Below are 24,186 nucleotides of genomic sequence, written 5' to 3' on the forward strand. Positions count from 1 at the left end.
TGCCATCCCTATGTGTATTGGGTGTATCAATACTTTGAACCTTGTTTTTTGTTTAAATCTTATGATTCAATTCATGAATGTTACAATTTATGCGATTCAAATCAATTCAAATTTATTCGATTAAGAATTCGCTCTACTTTCTCATTTCTTTGTTTCTATTTAGTTTTGATATGGGAGACTTGTTTTAAAGCTCTTACTAGAAAATGATTTATTTAGGTTATTTAAGACCAGATATTGAATTAATTTTGCATCATATGTAGAGCCATTGTATGTTGGATTATTTGGCATTCGAGTCAAACTCCATTATATCATCTTAAGCTTCTAGCATACAAGTAGTAAATTTTGTTGTTTTAGGTACACATACGGTAGATATGGATTAGAAATAGGGTAAAATCACTTTTCCATATATATTTAGATTTTTAATATCTCTAATTTTTACTTTTTTGACAAATTTATTCACAATTCGATTCAATTCAGCTTTCTCTATGATTTACAATATGTTTACAATTTTCAGAACATCACACAGAAGTTGTTGAATGGAAAAATCATCATATCCTTATGGTTGCAAGGAGTTGCATGTTGGCCCATGTCCATACTCATTTTTAGAGTTCTACCATTCAAACTAGAACTTATCTCGCAAATGGCATGCCATCCCTTATTCTTCAGTTACAGTCCCTATATTACCTTGTCTTCCTAATACACTTCCATTTTCTATTCCTTTGCACGTATATAGGTGCATCTATTCCATTTATATTTTGGGTCCACATTGATCAAAATCTGATCCCTATATTTTCTTACCAGTTTTATCTCTAGGGTATTCATGGTGTTCTTCGGGGGCTTTCTTTCACTGAGAAAGATTGCTTGTGTTTTGGTATGATGGATGTCACCTTTCTTTAAGTCCACTCCTTATTTCTCTCCCTGGGCTTCTTCAAGGGAAGAGATGTAATATTGGAGAAGACTGAGCCCTTTTTCTTTACGCTAAGTTTTTAAGAATGAAAAGTTGTGCAAGGAACATTAGAAAGAAGAGGGAGAAGGGGGGGGGGGGGAGGAATAAGAAGAAGAGATGGCAGGTGAAGAGAAAGAAAAAAAGCTCACAGTGATTGGCTGTCTTATTTAATTTATATTTTGTGTTACAATAACTTTAATTCTCAAATGACCTTATCACCCCACAAATGGTATACCAATTACTCTCTACATTTACATTTACCTAGTCTTATAGCAGATGATACTACTGTAATTACTCTTGCAGACATGATGTACAAAGAATTCCAGGCATACAGAAGAAGCCAAAGGTAGCTCTTATTGCTAATCTACCACACCATCAGATTATTTGGAGCGTATTCCAGGTAGTTCCACTCCTGATATTCTGAAGTCCTTGATCCCATTGATCTATCTCATTCTAAAATCCCTTGTAATATGAATATTCCTATTGCCTTGCACAAAGTCATCCCATTACACAAATCAAAAGCCTTTGAAAAAAGAACCCAATAGAGATATAGGAGGTTATATGAAAACATATCCCGCCAAAGGATGGAAATAGCAATCAATTAAAGCCAATAATTAAGGCACAGAGATCACTCCTCTAATTGCTGAGCAAATTGAAGAAGGAATCAGGCAGATGGAATATAGCACAAGTTCATATAGGCAACACTAATCATAAGGCAAATGCTGAAATTGTTCATTTACAAGACATAAGCTTGTATGGACAGAAAGTGTAGCACAAATGCACAATAATGCATATTTCCTGAACACATTAAAACAAAAGTTAAAAGAAAAACTGTGTCAAGATGAATTCCAGAACTAATTAAATTATGTTGAAAGAAATCCTCTACTTGTGATAATGATTCACAGAATATTAGCTAAAACACTTACAAATAACAATTCTGAAAATCATTTTATTATTGTTAAAAAAATTATTGATAACAGTTCATAGCTTTAGTTATTTTAGTGGAAAAAAGTATGTACAAACAGTAGTTTTCCTAGCACCCTGTTCTAAATAAAACGGTTTTGGATCATAAAATTCTGACTAGAATAAATCTCCTTATCTTCACTGTGAATTATAACATTGCTCCGACACCCATCAGGAGAAATAATTTTGTTCTATTTTTTATGGTAAGGAAAAGAAAAATTGTTAAAAAAAATTACAATGCCAAGCAAAGAATGAAGGGATGTCACCAAATGCATCAAAGCAGTCATGGACTAAATGCAACCACTCATAGACAACAGTCCTTTACACTCCAAAGACCACAATCACCTATTTCCCAAATCATACTCTAATACTGCAATGATATCAGACCAATGTTTTTATTGGTGAATCTGACTGAAATAATTCTGTTTTACTATGACTACATTGGTTATGAGACATTTACAAGATCTGTTGAACTTCTCGGAATTTCAGAGATCGGAGATGGAGAAATGTTTACAACTGGTGGTAGGATGGATGAGGGATGATAATGATAATGATGGCACTTGGCTCTTGCATCATCACATGCAAGAATCTAGATCTTTGCTAGCAATAGTTCAATTCCTTAGCTGATACTACACTAACCTAGATCAGGAGTTGACACAGCAGAGCTCTATTGTGGTGCTACAGTCCTGTAGAAAATTTTTGGGGCTGTTTTGTTTCATTGAGTTGTTCTCTTTCTTTAGGTGAACCTGTCTTCAAGCAATGGATGTGGATTTTTTTCGTGCCAAAGGATTTTTTTTCTCTCATTTATTTGTATCTTCTTTTCCCTCTCCTTGATAATTTAATAATTTTTTGTTGTTGGTCAGAAAAAATTGATATTGTTCAGCACCACTAACTTTTTTTTTATTCTTCACAAGTCATACATAAAATATTATCTTATTCAGCATGGACACCAAGATTGGTAATACCATGTTCCAAATGCTTCCACAAGCATAACAACCAAAGCATGGGATTACAAAATTTAGGAAGGCCTAGATGTGAGTCGCAAAATTCCATCCAGAGGAAGATCAAACTCTCGAAAGGAAGCAAGTCTTCTAGGTTATGATTGGAGGCTATTACTTCTTTCTCTCTTTTATTTCCTTTTTCCTTTTTCTTTCTTTTTTTTTTTTTGGGGGGGGGGGGGGGGGGGGGGCGGGTAGGACTTGGGATGGTTGCTCAATCCAGTAACGGTAATAAAAAAAGGAAATCATAAAGTAGACCAAATGGTCAAACACATGTTAAACAAAAGCCTTGAGAGCAAAGTGGATTGACCCAATATCTATTAAAAAAATATCAGATATTCACACAACATTATGCTCTTTTATAGGTCAAACAATACTTGTATAAACTAACTACAAGGATGTCAAACAATTGCCTATAATGCATACCTCCACAACTGGTTTTGCCACGACTTCATAGACCCGTTTCTGCGATGCAAACTCAGTGAGCACTTCATCAAATTCATATGTGTCAGAGTCCCAATTGTTTTTGCGAAGTTTCAACCTTTTAAACTATAACCCAAAAGGAAAATTATCAAGATAAGAGTAGAAACATTCCATTAAATAATGTCTCTAAGGAGAACATTAAAGAGGTAAAATAGTTTTGATATTGGAACATAGGACATACAAACCTCTGGCTGCAACTCCACGCAATCAGCAAAATCAGCATCTGCAACTAATTCCTCTGCATTACGTGGCCTCAGTCTCACTGCCACTCGAACTCTTCCAGAAACTGTACACAATGATAAAATCAATTAGAACAATCCAACCTATCCATTATGTGCATCAGGATAATGCAACGTCCATCACAAAAAGAGAAATATGAATAGAAAATAAGTATGAATCAAGATGGATCAGTTGGGAAAAAAAGAAAAATAAAAAATGAGCATCTAGACACCTGTTTGCTAGTTTAAAATAAAAAAGAAAAAACTGTCCGCTCTTTTGTATAAACATTTTTGAGAAGAAATACAAACATATTTTATAAAAATTCAATTTGAAAATTCCATTATGTTAATCAGTTAATCAGCAAGGAAATCCTATAATTCTAACAATTTGAAGATATAAAATGAGAAGTATAATATTCTTCAGAGTCCAAATTAGAGCAAGGAAATTAGGAAAAAACGAAGTATTGGTTATAATAATACCAAATAACATAACCCAGATGTCATCCAAGAATTACGCGGTGTTCGGCACGTCTTTCAGTCTGCAAGAAGATTGGAGGACCAAAATTGATCCTTTCCCATTTCGTATTGGATAGATCAGAAGACCCCAAGATGAGCATGCAAAAAGACCGGAAAAGGCCAAAAATTGGGAAGCTTCAAATGAAGCTTTTAGTCTTTGCATGCTGAAAATAGCCTCCCCAGCTGTTTTTAACAGCCTGGTAGACCACGACGCTTACCAAACAGTCTTGGTCTTGAAAGACAAGACCCCAAAAGCTCAACACATCTTCTTGTCTACTGGGCTGTTGAAAGATCTACCTAGAAAGGCTTGCTAAACGCCACCTTAGTCACTCAATCCTTGCATGTCTGTATGCAATGAAGTTATCCTCATAAACTTGATGTCTTTGGAAGCAAAAAGAACTAAAATAGGTTTCTGTTAAAAGAATTGTAAAATTCTATTACCAGATTATAACTCCTCCAAACATTCCACACTTTTTCTTTATCACTTACATATTCCACGATCAAAGTTAATCAGAATGAAAATACCCAAAGATGAAAGCTACTACACACACCGCTGACTCAAAAACCAAATAAGAACTAACAAAGTAACAAACATAAGTTAGATTACCCTGTTATGTTAAGGACAAATTTGGGTTACAGAAGGTTGGAATAAAAGTAAAACGCCAGACAGGGATATTTTAAGCATCCAGGAAATACAGAGCAAGAAACTCCTACTATGAGAAGAACAACGGGTTCATGATTATATGCAAAACTCATGACCTTTCATAATGCTGACCCCCAGAGCTGTGTAGCCCCTCTGTTATTATCCCGTTTTATCAAAAAAAAAAAAAAGGAAAAAAGGAACTGACAAAATGCTGACCAACAATCCCATCAACCAAACCCAGGACTACTTTTTGAGGCCAGAAACAGCAAGTTGTGACACTCACACACATATACATCAAAGTTACTCAAGTATATCATTGACCAAGCTCCAAAATAGTTTTAACTAAACGTGGAATATAACAATGTTATCTATTGCATCATCTTTTCTTGAAAAAAAAAAAAAAAAAAGCTAAGTAAAGTTATTAATAAAAAAGATTGTCTGGTGGGTCAGTGTGTGACTGTAGATATAATCCAAGGAGAGAGCAAAGAATGTGAGTCATTTTTATCTTTCTTTGATTGCAAAGATATATATACACACACACATAGTTTTTATCTTTCTTTCAAGTTTCAAGCATTGCATTTGTTGTTCAATTATCACAATTTACAGGATGAAGGAATCATGGATTGTCGGTCCGTGATCCTAGGTTTTTCATTAGAAACAGTTTAGTTTTACTGCTGATGAATAAAAGAATGAATGTTGGTCCGTGATCCTAGCCACGCACCTCATATGCATAAGATAGCAACTACCACCTAGCCCTTCCCCTCCCCAATTACAAGTAGTTCTTTTACAACCATCCCCAAAGATATTGAGCTCCATTAACCCCTTGTCCAGCCATTTTACCAGCCTATCTATTTGCTTATCTTTGAACCCAAGTAAGGGAGGATAACACTCCATTAGCCAAGCATGTTAGGATTTTGAAGGTTTTTTACTTTGATCATTTATGAGGCCAATGCCGTTGCATTTTCTTCAACTCTTCTTTTGATGTTGATGCAACTGTGGAAGCAAGAAAAGAAACCATGGAAGAAGAAATCAAGCAAATAGAAGTGGATTGTTATAATTATAAAAGACATCGACCAGGGGGGAGAAAAAAAACAGATAATAATTTGCTTAAGGTATAGCACATAGGAACAGACAGAGTTGCAGAGTCAACAATTTTCTCAATATTGTCACATGTTAAAGTTGAAACATAAATATGCTTCATAGAATACCAAAAGGGGTGCTAAAGAGTTTGTTATTGTCCCAGGGTCATTCTTGCATCTCACCCAATATAATTTCGTCCCCAAGACCATAGGTTGATTTTCTTTTCTTTTTTTTTTTGACAATTTAGGTTGATTTTCATCTGTATAACCTACATAAATCAATTTGTTGAACCAAAGCAAACACGGATAAATAAAGGAAATGTTCCAAGCACATAAAGCAGAAATACTTTAAATTTTATCATATGTCAAACAGACCCGTTATCCAATTAAAAACAATCGGTATGAAAAGAGCATACCAGGTTAGTCAGTTTCAGAAAGTCGATGGAATGGAATCTCCCCAAAAATGTGTGTGTGTGTGTGTGTGTGTGTGTGTGGAGAGAGAGAGAGAGAGAGAGAGAGAGAGAATTTTCCCATCTCCATTTCCATCTACCTAATATCCATTTCCACCAAAAGCGAAAAGCCAATCTCAGGATATGGCAACTCAAAAAGCTCAAAACCCCTTTCCCACAGTAATATTTAGTACAAAAACAGATCTTAAACCTCTTCGGTTATCAAATTCAGCAATCGTAACCAAAGAACAGGGGAAATGCCATTACCCGATTGCTGATTCAGTTCCAACTTAAAACATGAAGCGGATATGAGAACTCGCACTTACCTACGGAGTCATCCTTTACAGGCCCGGCGGAACCACTGATCGGGGCCTGGCCGCTCCGACGAATGGCAGGAGCATTGTACGGAGATTGTGCGGACTTGGATTTTATAGAAGAGGTCTTCACGTTCGAATTCACGGACAATGGTCTGTCAACCTTAAAGGCCCCCTTCGTGGTTCCATTTCTATAACCAGAAGCCATACCCTCTCCCTTCCTTCAACAGTTCCCCGCCATTAAGACTGAAAATCGAGAAACCTCGAGAAACGAAACAAGACAGAGACCAAAAGACGAGAGATATGCGTCTGCAGAAGCTCTCCCAAATTTAAATTATGAGATAGAAAAAGATGGAGGATACAGGCTAGTAAAGAGAGAGAGAGAGAGAGAGAGAGTGGTTTCGGAAAACACGCACAAGATGACTTGCGGTCACTGAGTAGAGTCTGTAGAGAGGGGAAGTGGGTCCACTGAGCATATGCTCGTCTGAAGTGGTAAGCGAGGGAGAGAGAGAGAGAGAGAGAGAGAGAGAGAGAGAGGCCCGAGAGATGAGGACGACATGAACGCCCCTTAGTGGGTCCCGCTTTTCCTCTTCCTTTTAATTTTCTTCCTCCGACGGTCCGACCTCCATTTTTAATAATGTAAAATAAAGTTAAATTAAAAAAAAATAAATCTGAAATATCCTTTTTATTCACATTTCACACTTCACAGAGTAAACTTATATGAACCGCCCTCGTGACGGTCTTAAATTACTCCGACCGGTTATATACTGTACCAACGCGGACCTATCAAATGACTGAATTGTCCTTGAATTTTTTTATAGAAATTCGTATATTCCTCTGAATCAACTCAAACCGTGTTAATCATACGGTCTAAGGTTCTTTGGTGTACGGAGGTTCAAAGTATCGATCGGGGCGTATCTTATTATCTTTTGGTCTCGATACATATCTATTTATATGTGTTTCGGGACTTTGATTTATTTTAATAAAAAATTATTAAAAAACGTTTTTTTAAATCATATTTTAAATAAAAACTTAAAAAAACCATCGAACGTGTGTTTTTAAGTACCGATACACGGGCGTATCGATACTTTGAACCATTGAATTTACTACCATGGCTTATTCCGGGTTATCATAGGGGTTGTGTCAAGTTAGGGCTGCAAAACGGGTTGGATCGGATTCGGTAGGACATATTCGATCCAATCCACTAAGAAAATCCGGTTGATCCGAACCCGGTGAGGATTCATCGGATTTTCAAAAGCATGATTCGAATTCAAATTTGAATGTATTGTCGGATATATGATTATAATTATATTTATATTATGTAATATAAATAATATACATATAATATAAATAATATATTGTATTATTTGTAATATAAATAATATATTATATCATTTATATTATATATTATTATATTATTTATAAAATATAATAATATAGTAAATTATATAATATTAAAATATATAAATAATATATAGAATATATATAATATGTAAATAATATATAATATATAATATTTCATAGTGAATGGATCGAATTGGGTCACAGTGAATCAAATAATCCAATATCCAAATTCCATCCGTTAAGTTAACGGATTGGCTTTTCCGATCCGATCCAATTTGTTAGGATCAATAAGGGTATCTGAATCCACCTCTTAACAGATCGGTATCAGATTCGAATCGAATTTGATTCAACTTATTTGCAACCCTATGTTAAGTCAGTCCTCAAACTTCAAAACGCATCTATGTAGTACCCCAAACTTTTAAAAATGCATCTAATAGGTTTTTGTCATTAACATTTATCAGTAATCTATATCACGCAATGATATGTGTCATTAAAACTTTTAAAATATCAAAACTACCATTGAAAAAATACATTTTTATTGTCTTCTACATTGAGACTTGAGAGTTGTGCCATTATTATGACAGTGGCACAAACATATTTGAACAAACCAACGATGATGCCAAGAATTGACCAAGTTCCGACAACAACTGAAACCACCATTGCTATGGTTTCTTATATATTCTTTCTTTTTTTTTTAATTTTATGTAATCGATGAAAATCTTCCATATACTCTAAAAGCTGTCTTGGATAATTGCTACAACCTTCCTATCTCAGCTAGGATGCAAGGGGAAATGATGTCGATTTTAGCATTTAGAGAGAAAAGGTTCTGTTGATTGTTAATGTTTCATCACAATGGTATAACTTAGTTTCTTCTTTGCTTATTTCAGGATTTACTTGCATTTGGATTCGACTAAGTGTAAACAAACCTTTTTATGGATTTGACTTCATTTAATTGTATTTGGAGTTTTGTTTACATTGGTTTATGAGGAAGTGGTAGATAAAGAAAATTAGATGACAGTTGATGGGTAGTTTTGACATTTTCAAAATTAATTGATGGATCATTAATGATAGGGACCTATTAGACACATTCTAAAAATTTGGGGTACTGCATAGACATGTTTTGAAGTTTGGGAACTGACTTGACACAACCCCTAAAGTTCAAGGTACTAATCAAGAATTTTCCCCATTTTTTGATGTTATTCGGTGTCAATTAGGAAGAACAAAAAAAAATATTTTCAAGAGATATTTATTGTATATTTAATTTTTATTGATTTTTTATATGTATTACCCCCAATCCCCATTCTCTCCCACTTATCACTTTTCTAATTGTACAAACTCATAAAAATTTATGAGGTGGGATGAACAATAAAAAACTTTTTTTTTTTAATTACAACAATGTCATTTTGTTGTTTTGTCAAAAGGTTGCTTTTATAAAATCAAGATTTCTATATCTATATATTACAATGGAATGTGTCAAGTTTGCTTTGTGGTTTACTTCCAAAGTCAGGTATCTTTTTTTTGGTTTATTCTCAAAGGTATTTATCTTTTTCTTTTTGTTTTTTTATTTTTTTTAATTTTAAAATTGAACAAAATAACTAAAGTGACCAATCACCTTTAAGACTTCCAATACTCCTCATTAATACACCATTGACCTACTGGACGAGGTAAGAGACCTCGCGCACATCTGGATAGCGGCCTATCAGCAGCAGGTAGCTCGCTACTACAATGCTAGAGTAAAGCAGTGAAGCTTCCGGGTCGACGACCTGGTCCTTCGTAAGATTATGGTGCATGAACCCGGCATGGGCAAACTTGGACCAAATTGGGAAGGGCCCTATAAAGTAAAGAGAATGCTTGGGGGGGGGGGGGGCATACGAGCTAGAAACCTTAGAAGGCAAACAAATACCTCGAGCGTGGAACATTGTGAACTTAAGGCGATACTACCTATAAACCACCAAGCGGAGTGGATGAAATCGCTTCAAGGGCCTAAGGGCCATGATGCAGAGCCAAGAGGAACCTCGGCGTAAGCAAGCAAAGAAAAGTTGGGCATATTATTAACTCGGCAAAAAATCAGTTCACTACAAAATCCTTAGCGCCGAAACAAGTCGCGTAAATACAATAACCTGGACGAGAGTGGCATATTATCAGATCGACAAAGAATCAGTTCGGGAAAAAGAACACTTAGGCAAAAAGATTGTCTATTACGTTGCAAGAAACAGGAATACATTGGCCATCAGAAGGCACTTCAAAAAAAAATCTTTACATGCCCGGAGCTACTTCTTCGCCATCAAAAGGCACTTCAACAACACCCGAAGGCCCTACCTCTCCTTCAGAATCCGGCTCGCCATCGGCAGCATTGGCCATCTCCTGAGTTATACGCAAAGTGGATATGGCACTAACATCGAGGTCGGGGTACATGTTCCGGATGATCGACCGGCTCAGCTTGAACCCCCTTCTGTAAGAATCCACCATCAGATTGTCAAAACGCGGAGAGGCAATATAGTCTTCAACGGCCTTCTTCTTGGCGTCTTCAATGCCTTGGGAAAAAATCTGCATTTTCTCCCTGATGTCCTCCTGAAGATATTCGACTTGATGCTGCAAGTCCAACTTCAAGTCCGCCATGTGCTTGACGACTACTCCCATGGCCTCGGCATCACGCTGAGACATCGCCTGCCTGGCCATGGCGACGTGAGCAGCCTCTTCGGTAGCATAAGCGGTCGCCTCAGCAGCTTGGGTATTCGCCTCGGCAGCACGGAAAGCCTATTCAGCAGCATGGATATCCACTTGGGCTGCTAAGGCGTGAATTGAAAAATTCACCTACCAAAAGAAACAAGTGAACAACAACAACAAAAGCGATAGAAAATGAAGAAGGCAGACGAAATCTGACTTACCACCATAGCATGTGTTACGGCGCGGCAGGCGACCTGATTCAAAGGAAGATCGGTCCACGCCGCGATCTCCTCGGGGAAAGTAGCCTCCCTAATCTTTTGAAGAGCGTAGTTCAGCGTCAACACGCTCCTGAACTCCCCTTGAGCTCCCGAGCCCGAGGGCCCAACTTGTGTATGAGCGGAACCAGAGTGAGCAGGAGCACTGGAGTATGCAGGAGCACCCGTATGAGTGGTCTCAGCGTAAGGCGCCCCGGTAGTTTCATGAATCGACGAAGTCACCTCGGGCTCCCTGGGCAAATCCTCCGGCATGTGGCCTGGAACTTGAGACTCCTCATCCGGGGGCAGCTCGGTACGAGTTCGCTTGGCGACCCGCTTCCTCCTCTTCATGCCCTGGAACAGGCGCCCCCCACGAGTTCTCTCCGCATCCATCACACTTGCAGAAACGAGTTCGACATCAGAAAAGATGAAGGAACAAAGCAAACAAGAAACCGCAGAACTAGAAACCTACCCGAACTCAAGCCAGCCGCAACAAGCTTGGCCTCCGTTAAGTACTAATGGCACTTTAAACCTTGCTATGCCCATTGCTGAAGGCCCTTCACCGTCTCTTTGTCGAGAGTGACACCAGAATCAGGAGCGGCCTCACCCCACCAGGTCTGAAAGGGCCATCCTTGTGCACTTCGCACATCGAAGTAATCCCGCTTCCACGCCAGGACCTTATTAGGAAGATCGTGCAGAAGCTTAAAGCCCGGGCGAGGAGAAAGGTAATACGCCCGTCTTCCCCTAGGAAGAGAACCCCCTTGTCTCTTGAGCATCTAGATGGAGGAGAATATCTCCAAGTCTAAAGGAAAATTCTAATCGCAAAAAAGGGAGACTGTCCCCACTAGGTTCTGAATAGAGTTCAGGTGAAGCTGGCCAATGGTAACACCAAAGTGGTTTATGACTTTGACTAAAAGGGGGTGGAAAGGCAGTCGCAGCCCCGCAGCGAGCTGCTCTCGAAAAATCACGTTCTCATCAGGACTGTGTTCCCAAGGAAAACTACCCGAGGGAATGAAATATGAATACCCCCTAGGCAGATTGTAAGACATGAGTATAGATTGGAGCCCCTCGGGCGTCATGGTCGAGGGACCAAACCTGTCTAGCATCCGACCTCGATGAGAGGTAGACGCCAAACTGCCCAAAGTGGCTCGGCCTACGGATTCATAATCATCCTCAAGTTCCACATCGGGATCACTAAGGCAGTCGGGGGATACGGCTCGGTTTGTAGAACCTACATCAGTCCTACTCGAAGAGTCGTCTGAGCTATCAAAGCTAGACACCGAGGAAAAGAGGTGGATTCAGGAAGGTACTCACCGGAAATTTTTGAAGGCTCCGGAGACGGGAACAAGACAAAAACTTTGAAGGCTAAGTAACCAGCCTAGACGCGAGCTGAAAAGTTGGACGTGACAAATCGACTAGGGTCCCCCACTATTTATAGCTACAGTAACCAAGAACCGACCGTGCAGATCAAAGACGATCCGATGACCCACATTCGCGCTGACTGCACGTCCCCTGAGGTTGAGATGTGATTGGCGCACATCTTTCCGAAAAGAGCGAAACGTCAGCGCATGCCTTTTTGAAACCGATGTCGCGTCGGTGCACGTCTTTCTGAAACTGACCGCGCCACACGTCTCCCTGCAACTGACAAAACCGCCAGTGCACGTCCCTTCAAAACGGCAGTGGTGCACTTTTTTCAAATTTAAATGACCCGTTGTCACATCCTAGCGGCGCAAATTTTTGAAATTTAAATGCGCGTGGTCACGACCGTCCACATTTATGAGCAGTAGGCACATTTCCCGCTTTCTTAGAACAGAAGAACCCTAGAAAAAGCAACTCGCACAATCAAGACTCAAAGAACGGGACAAATCCACCTACCACCTCGCAAAACTCCCCACACCAGGGCAAGACCCTTGGCGCGAGGAGTGGGGGGCAATTGATGAAGGAAGATTTGGCCCGACCTCACAGTTATGCGACATGTGGCAAAAGCAACAGCTCGACACAATAGCAAGCCTAAGGCGCGAAGCACCAAGGGGAGAAACCAACGGTCTGAACTCCCTACTAGGGGCCCGAACTCACCCTTGGCCCCAAACCAGAAAGTAATCCGAACTGGCCTGCCTTGCAACAGTTCGGGACATACTTCGCCAAATTGACCCGCCTTGCAACAGTTCGGGATACACCTCGCCGAACTAGCCTGCCTTGTAACAGTTCGGGATACACCTCGCTGAACTGGCCCGCCTTGCAACAGTTTGGGATATACCTCGCCGAACTGGCCTGCATTGTAACAGGTCGGGATACCCCTCGCCAAACTGACCAGCCCTATACATACCTCCGAACTCAAGACTTCGCCTCGCTCACCACTCCACCACATCACCTTCAGGGCACCAAAACCAAACAAACCGTACTATGCCTGACACTGAGGAAGTTCGTACCCGAGGGCGCCGCACTTGACTAACTTGGGATCTGACGCTTGACGGCCGCACTCTAAATGGCCACCTGCCACCGCCATCTCCCGTTAGAGAGACGGTTAGGCAGTGGCGGTTTTGTCCCAGCAGAAAGGACGATGGATGAATTGACAGACGCAAGGGTAATCATACCCGACCTGACAAGGGCCTCGGAGCGAGTGCGTGAAGTGGTTATAAAAGGCCCCCTGCCCCCAACAAACAAGGTATGTGAACTTTGCGCTATCTGGTCTACACTTTGCCTTTGAGAGATTATTGACTTGAGCTTCGGAGTTACCACACCGGGTTCCCCCCGGAGTTCTCTCATCTTTCCCGTTTCAGGCTCCCCACCGCTTCAGCTCAAAGGCAAATTCATTGACAGCTAAGACCGGCCGGATTGCGCTCCATCAACTACCTTTTGAACCATGGTATGACCCGATACAATCCCTGAAGAGATATATCAAAAAACCATCAACACGATAGAGGCCAATATGTGTCAATACTTTGAACCTTTAATTTAAGTAAACAACATTTCAAACTTCATTGAGAGAAATGTCTCTGTGGCATTGACCAAGCCCTAATTTTCAAATAAACGGCAATGGCAGACGGAAAACCAAATACCATCGTAGTGGCATACAATAATGTTTTGATTGGATCGAAATTTTGAATTTCTTTATTATTATTATTATTATATTGAGAAAACTTACAACTAATCAATCAATATCAGCGAGTTTTCATCAAAATTCAGGAAGGGTTTTGATTGGCCAAAGCCATCCCGGCATCATAAAATTTTCCTTATTTTTGTTGTCATGATATCATTACTTTACAATTGAATCAAAATATCAAATATTAATCCACCACAATCAAATTCAAATATTCAATATATATTTACCAAAAATCATAGCTAAGAGTCTAACAAATCTTATTTTTTGAATCATTTTATTTATAATGTACAAATTAGAGTTATTAATATCTTTAATATTTATCTTTTTTAAAGTTTAGTTTTAACAATTCCAATATGAATCTTTCCATTTGTGGCCCTAATTGTCTGGAGAATGTCAGAAACAATAGAATATCAATATATCACTGAAAAGAAAGATTGATAGCAAATAGACAGATTGATAGGGTAGCCCTGTCTAAAAATTAACAATATAAATTAAATTAAAATCAAAAGTTAGAAAAATAGTATGAGTGGAGGTGGGCACAATGAAATACGACCAACTTCAACCCAATCTAACCCCAGGTCCCACTGGTCCAAATCAATGAGTCATACCTCCAATTAACCTTGATAAATTGATTTTGTCGTTTAAACCTTACATTTGATGTTGATTGTGGTTTGTATCATGGGGTCTACACAGTGCACATCCCCTAAGAAGGGTGTTTAGGTAAATCCGGGGAATTCGATACACGCAAACAAAACAGAAAGTTGTAACTTAAAAAGGGCCTGAAAAGGAAAGGAAGGGCTCACTGGGGGATGGATGTGAAAGAATCAGAATTATGAAAGCTTTCAAAGTGAAAATTAGGTCTGATACAGATATTTGCATGCAAAACTGAAAAGGACCATTTAAAATGAAATCCTTTGTGTGCACACAACCAATCTGGAAGGCGCCAAAAAAAGGGTATTTTGCTTCAGGGGAGGATTTGAATTAGAACTGGATTGGATTTGGGTCAAAATTCAATCCGATTATTGATAATTTGCATCTGAGTCCGATCCAAAATTCAATTGGGTTTGGAAATGGAATCCGATCGTATTCAGATTTAATCTGATTTCGTTTTTTTTTAATACAAAAAAAATTTAACTCTTATATATAATAAATTAATGTGAAATAGATAAATTCATATAATGTAATATAATATAATATATAAAAATATGTTTTTTTAATAGTTTTAAATATAATTATATAAAATTTTTATATTAAAATAAATAAATATTATAATATAATTGAATCGGATGAAGTCAAATCCAAACCTGGTCTAATTATTAATCGGATATTAATTGCAAATAACAAATTAAATCCAATTACATAAACAAATCATCCGAATCTGAGATAATTAGATCCGGCTGCGGATTTTCGCATCTCATTGGCAGGGCTAATTTGAATATGTCAAATTTACCTAAGTACCCTTGATAGAATGACTCACACATTCCTTTATATTTCAACTTCAATGGTGGAAATCCTGGGAACAGCTGATCTAAGAAGCAAGAAAATTTTGGCTCCGGTGGATGCTCTTATTTCTCAATCATCAGTCCTTCTCAAAAGCCCTTTTGCATTGCAATTCTTGATCCGACCCACAAAACCATCACAACCCACACCCACATTCCGTCCTATTTCCCGGTTTCCACAGGTCAACCCATTTGATGGGTTTAACTGGGTTTCAGCTAAAATCTCCTTATTGATTGACTTTTAACCAAAAGAGCCTGAAACATGTTGTGCTTATAAGGTCAATATGTCCAGTATAAGGCATTATTACAGACCTAATTGTCGTTCACCAAACAAATTTTTGTCTACGTTGTATATGAGAGGCAAAAGCACCGTCCAGGGAACCTATTTCAAGTACTGTACAACCATGCCAGATTTGACTAGCTGGGTTAGCTGGGTTGGCTGTTCTGAAGATTTCTGTACATGACATATTATCCTACTTAGTTCTTCATTTGTCTTTTTATTTATTTAAGAAAACATGATTGTAATTACTCTTTTACCCCTGCACCAAATGCTAAATTGTTATGCACATGAAGCTTCAAACCAGCCCAAACTGTGTTTTTTTTTTTTTTTAAACAGCTAAATGTATACTGGCTGTAAATAGTAAGATAACACTTTAGTCCCAACCGTCCTCAAATAATGCAAGATAGGATTAGCTGAACGCAAAAGCTGTTCAACAGTCTGTGGAAGGAATAAAAACACTCATACACCAGTCATAAAATATATGGGCCTACAACCATTCAACTTCTCACCGTGGGGCATCATCATTAATTCCACAGCTTTTTGTACAGCAAATGTGTTCAGCTAATCTGAATTAAAGTAATACACCATAAACCAAACCGACCTATTATTAAAGCTATGTTTGATTTGAAGGAAAAAGTAGGGAAAGGCAAGAAAGCCTTTAGAAACTTTGTATAGGTTCTCATACCTTTCCCTTCCTTTCCTTACCTTTTTCCTTCAAACCAAATATAGCCTAAGATCCAATTATTATAACATACAGTCCTTTATCCTACTGATTTGATAATAAACCTGTTATAGCATGCAAATTCTTTTTGTTATGGCAATCTTCCTATCATCATCATCTAAGTCTTATTCCAACTATATGGAGGGTTGGTTGCTTAACCTTGTTTTACTATTCCTTATATATGTTTAATCCCATGTCCTTTGTTATATACAAAAACTTCCATAACCTCTGTAAATTATCAGTGGTGAGGATTTTTCCATGTTTGAGTCTATGACAAGTATGGAAGATATTCCCAATGCACACACAGTTGGATATGTTTTCGTGGAAAACCATCTGAACTCTTCATCTCTGTGGCCTGTGCAGAAAAGACTACCCTTATCAACAAGGACAAAAAGAGTTAACTGTCCTCCTCATCCTAGGTGGATGCCATCATGGGCACTTAGGACCATTGGACTGGATCATCATGTCACCATGGGCCCATGTATACACCAAATTATGGACCATGAAAAAGGGGAAATAAGGAGTGAAAATTATTCAACTTTGGCGGTGAATGAAAATGAGATGCCAACTACATATTATCTGATGAGATGCCAACTACAAGGAAGGTTGACAATTCCCTTCTACCATAACCAAGTTCATAAATAAACAAATAAACAATACTGGCTTTAGCCATAAACCATGGCTACCACTGAACTCCATTGATTAGGAGTTGCCACCACGCAGCAGTACTTGTACTCTTCACGCCTTAAAATGAATGCATTTGATGAACCCTTTTTTCCCCGTGAACCAATGTTGCTTACAAAATGGACAACTTTTTAGGCATTTTGTTAGGAGAGAAGAGCTCAAACTGAACAAGAACATATTATCTGATTACATAACTAGTTGCCTTGCCTTCAGAGAAAGGGTACCTCAGTTGATGGTCTAATTTGACGGCAATTTGCACATGTGGCAAGACCCTCCACAGTTATAAAGTAAATGAATGATAGAGAAAGAGGACAAATGACAGTCAAAGCTCAGTCTAGTCTGTCGACTTTGTATTTGTATTTGGAAGTTGTGAATTAAAAAGAGTAGTGCATAAAGACGAAGACACGGTATGATCCACCTGGGCAGCCCTTATGAGTGGTTTTTCTCCTTTTTCACTTTGTCTTGACTGGGACATACCTATTGTTCATGGTGGAGATTGGGTGTGGAGGTCCAGAAAACATGTGACAGAGCTTCTGTCTTCACCATAAGTGGGCCCAAAAAAACCTCAGCACATATCATTTCTACAATTGAGAACATCTCCCTATGAATTAGTAACATACAATATCAGAGATGTTCTTGATATGCGGTCGGGACGTTTTGTGAGGTTGGAGTGTGGAGCCGATCCAGACATGTCATATCCCAACAAGTTGTTAGCATACCGCTATAGTACCTCAGTCCACATCACTAGGTCCGCCTAGGCCAGCTCAAGGCTTCCAAGGGAGTTCCCTAGGGCCTTGGCCACACCCACAAGGTACAAGCCAAGCAATATGGCCTACGTCCCACAAAGTTCTTCTCTTTAGTGATGTAATTCATACTAAGGGGCCCTTTGATAGCAGGTGAACTCGCTGGCCTGAGACTTATTGCTTTGCTTCTTCATGGTCAAAATAATTTAGTGATAAGGGTATTCAAGGGTATAATTATTTACCCAATTTCAACTTCAGTTTTTCAGTTCAGTCACTTCAGTTATTATCATCTTGGTTACCCTTTTTTATTTGACAATAATATATTAATTCAATTTAGAATAAAATTTAAAAAAGAACGAACTCATATAATCATCATTGTGATTATATGCTCATAAAAAGTATTTTGTTGTGAGCAGATTCTGCCCCAATTGATATCAATTGGTATAATTGATACACAAGGTTCAAAGTATATTGACACTTATCAAGCATATAATCACTTTGTTACTCTTCTTTCGTTTCTTTCTATAACTTTTTCAGTTAGATAATTTTCACACACATACATTGATATATTATGATATTTTGAACTTTATTGGCATTATGCAGTCTCTTTCTACTATGCACTTGGCCAATACTTCAACATTAATGCAAGAAATAACTAAGGTGACGTTTGATAACAATAACATAAATGTTTTATGGGATTAATGTTAGCAAGTGAAGCCTAAGATGTCAATCTTTCCACAGCGATGGTCTCTTGGTGGGGATCAATAGGGCGCCTCATAATTGCAGGCATGTGTGCTGCTAGAAATAAGTCAAATGCAACAGCTTCTTTTCTCACAAAAGTGTGTAGCATACCGTTAAAGTTGGTTGTCGTTTCATCTCTGGCCATATATATGCATGGACCATATTATCAGATATACTGGTGTATACATATCTCTAGCTAGCTATTTGATTAGTAGGTCCTAGTTGGAAATGACTTGGAAAAGGCGTTCTGGTTCTTAGTCATTTGATTTAGAAAACCTGAAGCTTGAAAATTAAAAATGAAGATGTGAGGGGAGCAATTAGAAAGTAAGTTCCCCACACAAGTAGTAGATAGGGGTGTCAATTGGACTGGATTTGATCTAATTTGATCCAGTTCAATGTGAGTCCATCATAAATGAACGAAGTTCAATTCAATCTAATGAATATTTTGGACCATTTTGGATTGGTCCAATTTAATGTTTGGACTATCCAATCTGTTCAAATTTGTTTTGATTTAGATTAGTTTCAATCCAAACCCGGTCTATTGACACCGATATTCTTATCTTATATCAATGGATAAAATATTGGCTTAATCCAATCTAATAAATATTTTGGACTAGATTAGTTCAATCCAATATGTTTTATTGGTCCGTCCAAATTGATTTTGGATTAGATAGGGTCCAATCAGAACCGGTCCCATTGACACCCTTAGTAGTAGGTATTGTCATGGAGTCCGGAGAGGTAGATAAGCAATTTAGGGGATCGAATTATTGTCAAAATGGGCGGCACGTACCCTAGTGGCTGGAAGTATCACGAACCAGCTTATTGAGCTTGAACATCACTTTATGCTCTATTTGGTTTGTGGGATGAGGATGAGAGAAAGAGAATATCTCTCATTTGTTTTGAGGGAAAGAGAGGGATGGGATGAGAAAAGTGTGGGATGTCAGATCCCAAAATCATGGATTTGGGGTCACAACAAAACCGTGCGACCCCAGTGGAAAAATTTTGAAAATCACTATCGATGAATAACTAGTGCCTCCCCTTCCCCGTTTGAAGCAGCAGCGGCTTCTTGGTTCGAAACAGAGAACCCGATCTGCTACCTTCCTGGTTTGAAGTAGAGAACCAGCAACGAAGAAATCACTATTACCTCCCCTTCTCATTCGAAGCAGCAACGACTTCTCTAGTTTGAAGTAGAGGGGCGGCTTCTCTGGTTCGAAGCAAAGCAGCGTTGGGTTTTGAGGAATGGCATTGAGCTGCCTTACAAGGAGCTGATGGGTTATGAAAAGATGACAACTATGGAAGAATGCTAGAGTTCCCGTGACAGAAATTGCAGGTGTTGGGTTACGCTATTGGGATCGTTCTGCTGATAGAAGCAAGCTTGATCTTCGTTGGGATTGCTGGGTTTGGAGCTTATAGGATCTTGAGGAGGAGAGTGAAAGGGAGACTCGGGGAGGAGGGGATATTGCCCAGTCCTTACAAAGATCTGGGTTCAGCGAGCTTTCAATCAATCGAGATGTGCAAATAGTGATGACAATAGTGGGTTCAACGAGCTTTCTGTCGACGAACTACTGTTCGTCTTCGTGAATAGAGCACCCCACAGTTTCCTCTTCGTCACAGTGCTTTTTACACTTTCTCATTATTTTCCCACATCTACAACCAAACAATGGAAGTGTAAATTTTTACACTTTCCCATCCCATCCCACCTAAACTTTTCCTCAAACCAAACGGAGCCTTAATGTCTGTTCATGGATATTTCTAATTTTATTTTGTCATGTTCACTCTTGATTGGTTACGTATCCTATTGTACACATCTTTGTTTGTAACAGGTCCAAAGTAACGATGAATAAACATGTCATATTACCCTACACAACTGTTTAGATTACTAGTGGGTTGAATCAAGTGATAAGTCGGTTTGAACCTAACTGCTTGACATAATAACATCGAAAGCATGGTTTTTAAAAACGAATCAGTGACTGAACCGGTCAGGGGTCCGGTTATCGGTTCAAATGGTTCGACCCAAACAGTAAAAATAAAAAAAATGGAAAATGGTTAAAACCGTTAGAACGATTAATCAACCGGTTCAGCGATTTACTGACCAAAATCAACGATTTTAGAAAAAAAAAACAGTTTTAGGGGAAAATGGAACCAGTCAGATGATCGGTTCCTGATTTTTTTAGTCCGATCATCTGATCCGGTCCGGTTTTGAAAACCATGATCGAAAGCTAGCCTTCATTCATTAAGAATAAGGATACTATATTTTAAGTATTAAGTGGTATTAATGAGATTGGACGAGTTGCACTTAATAGCTGTGTTGGGGGCTGTTTTATAAATGAGAAGTGAGAGATTGAGTGGTTGGGGGGCACATACGTTTTAGGCCCCATTTGGCATCCATCCGAATGAACGATTCTTTTGTTTCTTGCGTTTCTTGGATGAGAATAATGTTTGGATTGCATATAACACAATTTATTTCATTTTATAGCCAATTTGTATATGAATTCTTTCTAATATGAGCCTTTTGTTTTTATTAATTTAATTTCTATTTTATTTTATGTTTATAACACTGTTTACCTAAATTAGTTAATATCTACATGCATACTAAAATTATTTATAATATTTTGTGCATTAATGATACAATTTATAATATGAGGTTATACTTTTTTAATTTTATTTTCTATTTTATTTTATGTTTATAACTCAATTTACCTAAATTAGTTAATATATAATGCATACTAAAATCATTTATAATATTTTGTGCATTGAGGATACAATTTATTTATTTTATAGCAATTTTATATTAATATTCATTTTTTTGTCTTAAAACTAATCATATGTTTTATGGTAATAATTTACCTAAATAAAATTATCAATTTACCTATATATATATAAACTATCCATTTATATTTTAAAATATATATTATTTCTTTCATACTTAGTTTATATATTTATTTTTATTAAATTATCTTATTTTTAATGTGTACTTTTTTAAAATTTTATTTTACATTTATAACCCTTCTATACTAAATAATAATAGCTTTTCTTAATATAATTTAATTTATAACTGATAGGATCGAGGCCTTGACCAATTGGAAGCCAACTTAATTTCATATATATATATATATATATATTATAAGCATGCATTTATGCATGTAAGTACTTATTTATGCGTATATTCACTATTCATGTATGTATACATATGTAACTACGCATCCATAAATGTATATATCTATATATTTTTCATTGCAAATTTTTATGTATTTATCTATCTATACATGTATGCGAAAAATTTTAAGGAATTTCTTTTTATCTAAAACATATAATTATGTTCTTCTACACATAATAATGTTAATATTGAATTAACATGAACCCTTAGAGTGTAGAAGATAAGTACATTTAACAAAAGGAAGTAGAGAAGTTGGGAACCTATGACCAACCACATCTTAACCTAGTCTGAAGTTTTAGGGTTGGGGGCAAGGTTCAAAGTATCGGACCTATATTGGTATTTTTTTTTTTTATGTTTTATTGATTTTTTTTCATAACCGGTTCAGAGTGGTTGGTTTAAGTCCCAGCTACTCTCTGAACCATGGTTTGACCCAATACAACTCTTTTAGGGGGCATATTGAGAAGCTACTGGTACAATATGTATCAGCCAATACAAGATGATACGTGTTGATACTTTGAACCTTGGTTGGGGGTTTACCAATTCAGATTGGATTAGGGTTGACTTCAACCCAACCTAACTTGGCCTAACTTGCACCCCTACCAAGGATAATCATCATCCTTGAAGGTTAAAAAGAAAGCAAAAGGAAACACTGCTCCATCTCCTAAGATACAGTTAAAAGAGGTTGGAAAATAATATGAGATCTTCTTCACCTAGTTATTATATACAAAAATAGGAATTTTGATATTTTAAACCTGGATATGGCACTAAACTGTGTAAAATAGAGTTTCATGCAGACAACCCCATATAGTAGGGTAAGGCTTAGATGATGACAATGATATTAATTAAATGTTTAAATGATCAAGTGGCTGTAATATGTCTGAATTTAATAGGTTCAAAGCATTTGTGAGATGTGATTGTAACAGCTGAAGTGACAGGGCAAAAGGACACATAGAACTTTATTCACAAGCATAATAGTATTTTATGGAATAATAAACTACTGCTACTAAACATATGCAAAAAGGGGATAACATAATAAGGAAGAGGACTATTATATGTCCTATCCTCACTATTCTTCCTATTTTGGATGTGAAAGCCAGCACTATTCTTAACTAGTTATAGTATTTGGTCTCTACCCTTACAAATCCAAGGGGGTGGGGGTCAATGGAGGACTCTCATTTAGATTTTAGATTGCAATCAGAGGAAGAATCAACTTTGTCTCCATATTTATAGACATCGTCACTACAATTAAAATAAAATAGGAATAAAAAAATTTAAAAAGGTTCACAGGCATAACATAAAGAGCATAGATTCCATGAAATAAGAAAATTAATTAGTTTTCTACCTTTTCCCACCTCTGGAAGCAATTAAGTGATGGAAAACATATACACTTGGTTCAGTCTACATGTTGTTAGAGACTGCTTCACATTTGAGTGGCTTTCTTTGAACCATTTCCCTCAATATCTGATAGGGCCATCTAAAAATAGGGAAATGTAGGACTGTCAATAAGTTGGGTTTAGTTTGGGACAGTCTATCTCAGTTCCGTCCTGATTATTAATCGGGATAAAACCATAGACCCACAGCCATCCCGATTAATAATATGGATAATCGGGTTTGACTTGACTATGATATATGATATATACTAACAGCTATAATTATTTAAATAAATAACAATTTAAAACTTGGTTTTTATAATGATAATATAATCTTAATAAATTCGGGTTTGAGTTGGTCTGAAACAAGTATGAATAAGAACTAACCGAATCATTAATTGGGACGAAATCATATAACCAGAATCAATATAATCAGTTCAGTTAGTTCGGGTCTATCGAGTAGAACCGACCCGTTGACAGTACTAGGGAAATGTGGTTGCTTAATTAAACATTTTCTCTTGCAAGGCTTTCAAATAAACAAAAAAAAAAAAATCAAACACTTAGAAAACAATGCAAGCCCCTTTTATGAGAGAGGCTGACATTATCACAACTAAAATTGTAATGACCTTATTTTCTTTTATTTTCAAACCACTAAGCTGCGTTTGGTTTGTCGGAAAATAATGGAGAAAATAAGAGAGATTAAGGGGGGGGGGGTTGGTAATTTGGTGTGGTTAAATCTCTTGGATCCCATTGTAGTGTGGTTGTGTTGGTAGTAAAATTCTAAAGAGGATTATATGATGATTTATTGTACAAACTTATCAATGTATTACGGTGTGTATGGAACCATCTGTGGATCAGAGCTATCCACAAATGGTTTCAGAACATAACATAGTACGCGTAATGAGTATGACGTGATTCAAAATCAACTGATCTACGAAATACCCACGCACTACCAAACACCTCCCAACAAGAAGCAACAACTATCTGACAGTAAGCTTCAAAGATGGGCTGCAC

At 37.5% G+C, this 24,186-nt stretch overlaps 1 protein-coding gene across 2 annotated transcripts in view; it reads right to left on the reverse strand.

Annotated features, from left to right (window-relative positions):
* LOC148862015 (kinesin-like protein KIN-UB) overlaps positions 1–7,150 on the reverse strand; it is a 45,846-nt gene extending 38,696 nt beyond the window's left edge. For both annotated transcript variants that reach the window (XM_088984654.1, XM_088984653.1), the window contains exons 1-3: positions 6,622–7,150; positions 3,576–3,676; positions 3,334–3,456 (exon numbers count right to left, since the gene is read on the reverse strand). In XM_088984654.1, the coding sequence (XP_088840780.1) occupies positions 3,334–3,456; positions 3,576–3,676; positions 6,622–6,817 (420 nt within the window). In that variant the 5' untranslated portion in view covers positions 6,818–7,150. The remainder of the gene's footprint in view (positions 1–3,333; positions 3,457–3,575; positions 3,677–6,621) is intronic.
* Between the last annotated feature and the right edge of the window lie 17,036 nt (positions 7,151–24,186).

This window comes from Nelumbo lutea, chromosome 4 (assembly GCF_056320005.1).
Source record: "Nelumbo lutea isolate HS-2025 chromosome 4, American lotus-T2T, whole genome shotgun sequence".
Classification (NCBI taxonomy): Eukaryota; Viridiplantae; Streptophyta; class Magnoliopsida; order Proteales; family Nelumbonaceae; genus Nelumbo; species Nelumbo lutea.